This window comes from Salvia splendens, chromosome 3, assembly GCF_004379255.2.
Source record: "Salvia splendens isolate huo1 chromosome 3, SspV2, whole genome shotgun sequence".
Lineage (NCBI taxonomy): Eukaryota > Viridiplantae > Streptophyta > Magnoliopsida > Lamiales > Lamiaceae > Salvia > Salvia splendens.
The window spans coordinates 15,663,903-15,673,291 of NC_056034.1; the positions used below are offsets into that span (position 1 = coordinate 15,663,903).

Sequence of the window (9,389 nt, forward strand, 5' to 3'; positions counted from 1 at the left end):
TAGCCATCTTGGTTAGATTTCCTTTCACAAAGTTTGCCACAACATACTGGCTTTTCCTCCCGATCTTTTCTGGTGAGAATCGTTTCGGTGGTACCCCACGAGTACTCCGTGGTGGGAGTATATATCGACCCGTGCTTTCATCTAGGGCCGAGTCTACAACTTCTGCATCAGTAGGATCAGTAATAGAGCTATTTCCTTGAGGTGAATCGGGAATTACCTTAGGTGCCTCAGATATCGGCTGAAGAGGGATACTTGGAGGCGGTTGAGGGGACTCTGTTATGGTTGAGATCTGCTCACGACAGTGCTAACATTTTCTGTTGAGTCCTCTTTGGAAAGATTTGACCCATGCACAAACCAACTTAGGTAGTCCACTGTGTTGCGTGTGAGTGACTCACTCTCCCTCTGACTACTAAGGTGGGTGTGATAATAGAACTCTGTTTCCAAAAAATTACAATTCATTGTGGTTACTACCCATTTTGTAGTTGGGTCAAAATATCTATACCCCTTTTGGTTAATCCTGTACCCTACAAAGACACACTTGGTCGCACATGTGGACAACTTCGTTCTTTCATGTTTTGGGATATGGACATAAACGGTACATCTGAAAACTTTGGGTTGAAGGTTAAAGTGTTCAGGTATCTTGGTGAGTTTGGAGAGGGTATCAAGAGGGGTTTTTTTGTTTAGGATTTTAGTGGAAAGTCGGTTTATGAGGTAAATAGAGGTAGCAACAGCTTCGGGCCAGAAGTGGGTAGGTACTCTAGATTCAAGCATCAAGGCTCGGGTGATTTCGAGGATGATTCTGTTTTTCCTTTCCGCCACCCCATTTTGTTCTGGTGTGTAAGGGCGTGAGGTTTGATGAATTAGGCCTTTTTCGGTAAAGAAGTCTGTCATTCTTTGGTTTACAAATTCACTCCCATTGGCGGATCAAAGGGTCTTTATTGTGGTTTGAAATTGGGTTTGGATGAGGTTAAAGAAAAGGATAAATTTTTCAATCACCTCAGATTTGTGTTTTAGAAAATATATCCATGTCATCCTAGTGCAATCATCTACAAAAATCACAAAATATCGCAAACCATTCCCCTAAATAATAGGTGCAGGCCCCCAAACATCAGCATGGACAAGGGAAAAAACAGAATTCATACGAGTATTTGTAGATTTAAATGATTATCTGCGGCTCTTGGCTAAAACGCAAGTCTCACAAGAAAAGTCCTTTGGAATAGAGAGTTTAGGAAAAAGTAATCTAAAATAACCAGGAGAAGGGTGTCCCAGTCGTTGGTGCCAAAGCCAAATCTCTCGTTTAGTGGACCCGTGAGCCAGCATCACACTGCCTTGTTGAGCTATCTCGTCCACATAGTAGAGTCCTTGGCTTTCAGTGACACGCCCAAGTATCATCCTCGTCCGAATATCCTGCAAAATACAGAAGTCGGGATGCATCAGTAAGGTGCAATTTAACTCTTTTGTTACATGGCTTATAGACATCAATCTCTGGGACAAAGTCGGAACATAAAGACAGTTTGATAATCTCAAGGTTGGGGATATTTCAATGGAACCCGCCCCAGCCACGGTAATCAATTCCCCACTTGCGGTCTCTATATAAGTTTTAGTAATACTACTAAAGCTAACAAAATCATCTTTATTGGGAGTCATAGTATCGGTGGCTCCACAATCAAATATCCGCCCCCTTTTATCTCCCAAATTATCCCTTTTTACGGTAAATGCAGCGGAAATACGGTCCAAGGGCTCAAATTGATTTCTAAGTGAAACAAGCTAAATTGCTCAATTTGCAGAAAATCAGGGGGTTTTTCACAATAATTCATAATTCGGGGTTCATCATGCAATTTATCATAAGTACGATAGCTGTCATGCAATATCCGGGGTCTGTGTCTTAATTTCATAGAACCTAGGGGGTCTTTTTGCAATTTCGGAAAATTAATTGGTATAACCCTTTACCTCCTTCGCCGCCTTCCCCATTTCGATTCCCTATTTTTTCCTGTGAAATTGCCGGCGCCGATCAATCCACCTCCGTTCCCGCCTCCGCTGGGAGCCTCTGGTTCTTCCTTCTGTTTTCCTCGACCGGTTATCATGTCCCGATTTCCGATCTCCATCTTCGCCATCTCACTACCGACCGAGATCCCGGTCGCCATCTTGGCTTTCGCTGTTTGCCTTTCCTCCCACCATTCGGGATATCCGTGCAATTGGAAGCACGTTTCTCGTGTGTGCTTTTGCATCCCACAGTGGGAGCACCAAAGCTTCGACTTGTCCGCTGGTTTGTTCCCCGGGCGGTGAGCGGTGGTGGTGTTTTGGCGCGGGGTTCCACTTAGGTAGCCTTGTCGTTGTCCCTGAGCCACCAATCCATGCCTGATTCCTTGTGGATCTCCTCCGTCATGGCTGTGGGTGTTGGTTTTTAGGGATTCTGGTGGCCCTAGCCGTCGTCGGGCAGCCTCCTTTTTAACCCATCCGTAGGCAGTTTCCAGTGGGAGAGGTGATACTTCCTTGAGGATGTCCCGCCGGACTCCTTCGTGTTCCTCATTAAGCCCCGCCAGAAATCGGAGTAGTCGCTTGGTGTTGGTGTAGATTATGAACTGATTTACCCCCTTTTCGCAGCAGTCGACCGGTTGCTTCTGACACCGGTCGATGTTGATCCACATTCTGTGGATTTTGCGGTAGTATGTCTCTAAATCCATATTCCCATGTTTAATTGTGTTTGCTTGGTCTTCCAGGTCATATACGAGGTAGAGACCGGCCTCACTCTCGTACGTGGTGGCTAGGCTATCCCATATAGCCTTGGCCTATTGGTGGTGGGCGAAATCTGCAATAATATCGTTTTCGATATTATCTACGATCCATGAGAAGACGATTAGATCCGTTTCTTCCCAATCGTCATAATCCTTGCTCCCCGACAGTGGTGGAGCCGGTTTTCCGGTTATGTGGGAGTAGCCTCCCCTGCTCCTATCGCAACCTTCATTAGCCGCGACCATAGAGGGTAATTCCCTCCATTGAGTTTAAACACAAGTGTTACGTTCTTACTCGCTCGTATTTTACTGCTCGATGATTCTGATTCTGGTTCTGTTGGTTTCTTATCGTCTGACATTTTTGGGATTTTGGGATACTGATTTGAATTTGGTTTGCTCTCTGATTTTTGTGATTTGGCCGAGATTGGTATGGAGTGGGCAGTGATGAAACTAAAATCTGAGCCCTAGTTCGACTTCTGCTCTGAAGCCATGATAAAACAGGTCTTTGGGGAATATTATTTCTCTTATTCACTCAGAATTGATACATACTACACGCCTCTTTATAGGCTTAAGAGTACAAATTAAGGTAAGATTATTCCCCTAAATCTAATCTTCTATACAAGGTAAAAATCAATTAAATCAATTACTAATCTTCCTACTTATTGTGATTGCAGGAAATTAGCTTCTTGATTCATCGAGATCAGCTTATTGATTCACCGAGATCTTCCTTCCAACATATATTAAACCCCACATGACAAGTCATACACACACAACAACAACAAATTCGAGTTCACTGGTCCACCACAATCCACACTCCCAAAAAAATATTCATACTCATGCATCTATATATAGCCCCAAAATCTCAAATCTACACTTTCCCCAAAATATTCATACTCATAAATCTATGTAAAGCCCCAGATCAAGTGAAACAACCCTAATCATCTATATGAAATGTGATACATTTTAAAAGCACTTTTAATTAAAATTTCACCTCCACAATAAGCTGTCGGGGCCCATACATTACGTCTTGGAAGCGGTGGAATTTCAGTCGGAGGTGGTTGGTGCGGTAGATTTTGAGAGGCATGTGGTGGAATTTGAGTCGGAGACGGTGGTTGCGGTCGATTCTCAGTAGGAGGCGGTGCTTGAGATCGATTCTCAGTCGGATTCGGTTTTGAGAGGCGGGTGCTCTTCCCCTTCCCCTCCTCCTTCTCGTTCTCCTTCTCCATCTAGGGTTTCTTCGTTCAGCCAATAAACTAGGGTTAGACGACAACAAGCTTAGCTCTTGTTCCACTGATCGCCGCTCGGAAAACGACGCCGTCGAAGTGAGAGAGAGAGAACTTTCGATTTATTGCCTGAACGGTTGAACCTATTTCTTACTCTTTCTTTTGTTTTTTCATATTATTTATTTGGTATTTTAAATGATATATCATTAAAATAATTAAGGTTTTAATTAGGGAGTTGGTAATCACAATTAACATGGTTAAGTTGGTCAAAATTGTGTTTTAAATCGTTGACCGTTAAATATTAATGTAATTGTTAACGGAGGACCAATTGTGATCCACTTTGAAATGTACAGGACCAAAAAATTCAAAAGATAAAGTTTAGGATCAAAATCGTAAAATAGGCATATGTTCAGGACTAATTTTGACATTTACACTTTTATTTATATGTATTTTATTTACTTAGTTTGGGCAGACTTATGTTTGGCTCACATGTAAAGATAATTATGTGATTTGGGATTTATTTATTGTATTGCAATTCGGCCTACTTTTCATCAAAGCCATTTAGGTAAGTATGCCTGTCTTGTTGGATTGCTATGCCATGTGCCTCAGTTAGGTAGTGATGTTTAATAATATAAATTATAAAATTATAATAGGAAAAGAATAAAATAGAAAAAAAAGAGAAGTAAAGCAGAATAAAGTAAAAGAACGAGTAAAGTAGGAGTGATAAGATGATAAAGTAAGAAATAAAATAGAATTAACTATTATGAAACGAGGAGTACTACATTTATCCTTTAAAATAGAAAATATTTTTATTTTAGTTCGCCCCTTAAAATAAAAACTTTCTATTTCAAGATTTTTTTTCTTAATTGATTGCATTAATAATGATAATATAGTTTTAGGGGGTCGTCCGGCTGCCATATTTATTATATCAGATTTTTATTTTTCATTAAATAATAAACATAAATTTGATGGTCGCGTTATGGGGGAATCAAACTCAAGACCAACTGTTAATTTCATATCTTGTTCGTATACATTTTTCTTAAAACATGGTTCATGACAATGTATCTTGGTTTATGTATAATGTCAATATTACAATGTTTGTCACGAATAACCATCTCACCTCCTTCCCTATATCTAATTTAATTCAAGACAAATTTCATTTTAGCTTATCACATATTGTATCTCACAGTTATATTGTGTTGCGAACCAAACCACGTATTACTTGAAGAATGTGATATCCTAATTGCCTAAATTGGAGAGGTTTTTTGCAATGCAATCTTATATGTGGAGCCTATTTATGCTTTCGACAAATCACGATAGCCTAACAGAGAAGACTATAGATAGAATATAAGTTACGAACTTACAGGGGACCATGGATAACTAAATAGATGAGTTTCATTCAACAACTAGAGTACATAGAAGAAGACTATAATTTTTTTTACAAATTTACTGAGTTTTTGTTTACAAATTATAAGAATATTAATAAAAATGGTTTAGAACAACTTATATTTTGAAAGTTATACTGTTAAAATTACTGCCTATATCTCATCTATTGCACTGAGGAATCCAAATAGACTTATTTTTTTAAAAAAAGATATAAAAAATTACTGCTTTGAGAATCAAAGTTCACATAGTTGTTATACATTTGGATTTGGTCATTGTACTCGGCTAGTCCGAAAAATAAAAATCGAAAAAAAAAAGTTTACACTTCAACTTAATCCATATGTGGAGGATAAGAGTTATAATAGTATAAAATAATACTCTCAAGTCTCACCCCAGCATCTAATAAAACATCCACTCAGGCAATGAAGAATTTTCCATCTACTCTTGAAAGAAATCTAGCTAAGGTAATTACCAGGTACTGCAGTATTTATTTGTCTTCAAATTTTAAATATGTGACACTATCATTTTGACAAGGTATTAACAGTTAAAAAATGAGATTGCATATAAAAATTTAGTGGTCCGGACACTATTTTTACTCGGGTGAAATGGTTAATTGGCACAAGACATGGTCTTAGATTTTATGGGCCATTACCATTTTGGGTTTTAGCCCAATAAAAGGTTTGAAGCCACACTTCAATATTCTTTGGTGTGGCGGGTAATAAATCGCATATTAGATTATTTTCTACGCCTTTATTTATCTGATTTATTTAAATTCAATTCAATTTCTGAAAAATCAAACACACTCATGGCGGATCTCTATGCTCTTGACTTTGATGGAGTGCTCTGCGACAGCTGCGGAGAGAGCTCCCTTTCAGCTGTCAAGGTTTTGCTGAAGTGATTTCCAACCGGTGTTTAATTTTCTTGCCATTTTGCTTCAGAATTTTGGTTTCACTTGCATTACTTAGTTCCAACCACTCGATTTTGCGTTTGCAGTTGGAAAATTTTTATTGGTTTTGGTGTAGTTTATTGCACGGCAGCTGATGTTTTTAGTTTTTCTCCACATATTTAGTACTATTGGCCCATATTCATGTAATTGTGTGAGCTTTTTCTCGGTTTTCAATTATCTACTTCATGGAATTCAATTGACCTAATTGGATGATACTTGTATGTGCGTTTTGTTTCCAACTTTTGGAACTTACTTGGTTTTTCAATGTCTGTTTTAGGCTGCTAAAGTAAGATGGCCAAATCTGTTCAATGGCGTGGACTCACAATTAGAGGATTGGATTGTTGATCAGATGCACACAGTTATTATTTCTTCTCTCTCTTTTTTTGTCTATGTGAACAAGTCTGAATATTGGTCGAGTTCTCGATTGCTTTAAATTGAAAATTTCCATTAATGGTAATATTGGAATTGCCCATTAACAAATGCATATCCAAAAGCAAGAAAATGTAGCTATTTCTCTCAGCATTGTGCTACAGTAATATAGCTATAGACTTCTATCTCTCCCGTGCTGGATGAAAAGCTGTGATGAAGCTAGAAATTTCGAGCTGAAATTCTGCCCAAGATTTTGGATATTGAGGAATGTTGGTATTGCTGTGATTGAGCCTGAGATTTGCTTATCTGGATTCCCTTTTTTCTTGTCTAACTAATGCTAGCATGATCATATGATATACAATATGTAGTTGATAGTTATCTCGATTGGTAAATGATGGCCTCCTTTATTAGGAGTATTTGCATCTTTAAAATTTTGGTTTTTTTTGTTTATATACTTGGCAGAAGATGCACTGGTACTGGTCAAGGAATTAACTTGTTTGTTGTTTCAGATTCGACCCGTAGTAGAAACTGGATATGAAAACTTATTACTAGTGAGATTGCTGTTGGAGACGAAGATTCCCTCAATTCGGAAGTCCTCAGTATGTATCCAGCCCTTAATATCTACTAATCTTTACTACTTTACAAGGTCAAACAAGCCGAACCCTCAATTCCATCATTGTGCAGCATCTCATATTTGCATCTACAGATGATCACCACATGTAAGAAATTTGAAAATCTACTAAATTTTGCACATAGAAATTCATGAAAAATGGTACATGTTGCATGTGCTGGAAAATTTGGCAGATTAAAAAAAAACTCTGATACGTGACACTCTATGTACCATGTAGAGGCAATAGGAGATGTTACACAATGATGGCTTGCAGATTGTGCCTTCTTAGATGACACCTAGCATTATATATTTGCGTAAGGTTGCAGAGGGGCTTATGATTGAGGGAATATTGGAGAACTGGGCTACTATAAAACCCGTGATCATGGCAGAATGGGATGAGAATGACAGGGATGCGCTAATAGATCTTTTTGGAAAGGTTAGGGATGAATGGATGGATAGGGATTTTCAGACATGGATAGGTGCAAATAGGTAATCATTCATGTCCTCGGTTTGTCTTATGTTGTTTCTTCTGCTGATATATATTGATCAAGTTGGTTTATAACCTGCAGATTTTATCCAGGTGTTCCAGATGCTTTGAAGTTTTCTAGTTCCAAGCTCTACATCGTTACAACGAAGCAGGTATATACAAAACAAGACACAATACATAATTCGGAACATTCTTGTGAAGAATGACGTTTGGCTTCTTACTGCAACTAGTGAGAGATTTTTACTGAGACAAAGTCGCCTTGATTCTTACTAGTTCAACTTTCTTTTGCAGGGCCGTTTTGCAGATGCTCTGCTTCGAGAACTTGCTGGAGTTACTATTCCGCCTGAAAGAATCTACGGGTTGGGAACTGGGTGAGTATTTTCAGGATATAGACGAACATAAATGCGAATTAATATTAACTAATATCCTCAAATGCATGATGCTCTCTTTATGTTGAGTTAATGAATGTAAAATCTATCAGCCCTAAAGTAAAAGTTCTGAAGCAGCTTCAAGAGATGCCGGAAAACCAGGGCCTAACCCTACAGTAAGATCTCTGGGTCATAACTTATATGGATGCCTTTCAATATATTTATCCACTGCTACTAGAATAGAACTTAAACAATTCCAACTCTGTGTTGTAAAGCTTTGTTGAAGATCGATTTGCAACTCTGAAGAATGTCATCAAAGAACCAGAGTTGAACAAATGGAACCTATATTTAGGTGATTAATACCACAAATTTTTGCTAACTAGCTTATCCATGATATTATTTGGTTTTCTAATTCGATTAATTGAATCAGGGGATTGGGGTTATAACACTCAAAAAGAGCGAGATGAGGCTGCAATAATCTCCAGAATTCAACTTCTTCAGCTGTCAGACTTCAGCAATAAGCTCAAGTGATCTGATTTTCTTTGGGGTTAGTGTCCTCATTTGTTAGTAAATGCATTAACCACTCCAAACTAAAGGAACTGTGAATGCGATGTTGATTGAACATCATTCTTGAAACCGTTCATTGTATGGATATATCTCTATTATTACTGGCGATAAGAGAGTGTTTCAATAAGAAATGTGTAAACACGTCTAGCACTACTCGCAGAAGTGTCTCTGTTTCGAATTGTGATGTTATTGCAGCTATATTTTGAAGTGTACATATCACGTTATACTCGTAAGAACTTAAAAATCTATGTATCACTATGAGCAGAAACAGTTCAGATATCTGCAGGAACAAGACAGTTTTGACAGAAACAGAGGAAAGTGTAATAGTATATCGATGCATATCCAATTTTATCAGAGTAGTCAAATTAATCTTTTGATAAACTCATGCCTTGTACACATCAAATTTGGAGCAAACAAAAAGTAAAGCTAGCTTTTTCTGTGGGACAGTACTTGATTTTTATTTGCTAAAAGAAATTAATCATAATGTAAATTTTTTGTTGCAGTCCACAAAAGTGTTCTTAAGCTTTTCGTATGCCCAACTTGGATAACTTTACCCTACAAATGTTAATAGAACCAAATAAATTGATTTTGCCATATTAGTTTTGATTTTGTCAATTATGAAATAATTATAACAAATTTAAAATTGTGATTTTGTCAAAAAAAAAAATTAATGTACTACTACTATAAATTAAAAGTCAATGAAA

At 37.9% G+C, this 9,389-nt stretch overlaps 1 protein-coding gene across 2 annotated transcripts; it reads left to right on the top strand.

The window, feature by feature from the left end:
* Positions 1-6,068: 6,068 nt before the first annotated feature.
* On the top strand, positions 6,069-8,812 carry LOC121797328. 2 transcript variants are annotated; one of them, XM_042196081.1, is made up of 9 exons: positions 6,069-6,221; positions 6,562-6,642; positions 7,163-7,252; positions 7,583-7,752; positions 7,833-7,902; positions 8,042-8,121; positions 8,232-8,294; positions 8,394-8,470; positions 8,549-8,812. In XM_042196081.1, exons 1-9 carry the CDS (start codon positions 6,144-6,146, stop codon positions 8,647-8,649), a joined length of 810 nt encoding a protein of 269 aa, XP_042052015.1. In that variant the 5' UTR covers positions 6,069-6,143; the 3' UTR covers positions 8,650-8,812. The 2 variants fall into 2 exon arrangements, with proteins under 2 accessions (XP_042052015.1, XP_042052016.1); XM_042196082.1 differs by having other exon boundaries at positions 6,123-6,246.
* The last annotated feature ends 577 nt before the right edge of the window (positions 8,813-9,389 follow it).

What these genes read in the sequence shown, in the direction of transcription:
- LOC121797328 (XM_042196081.1), top strand. Translation starts at nt 6,144, where the DNA reads ATGGCGGATCTCTATGCTCTTGACTTTGATGGAGTGCTCTGCGACAGC. An exon ending in GCTCCCTTTCAGCTGTCAAG is followed by an intron (nt 6,222 to 6,561) that starts GTTTTGCTGAAG and finishes TGTCTGTTTTAG; the next exon opens with GCTGCTAAAGTAAGATGGCC. An exon ending in ACATCGTTACAACGAAGCAG is followed by an intron (nt 7,903 to 8,041) that starts GTATATACAAAA and finishes TTTCTTTTGCAG; the next exon opens with GGCCGTTTTGCAGATGCTCT.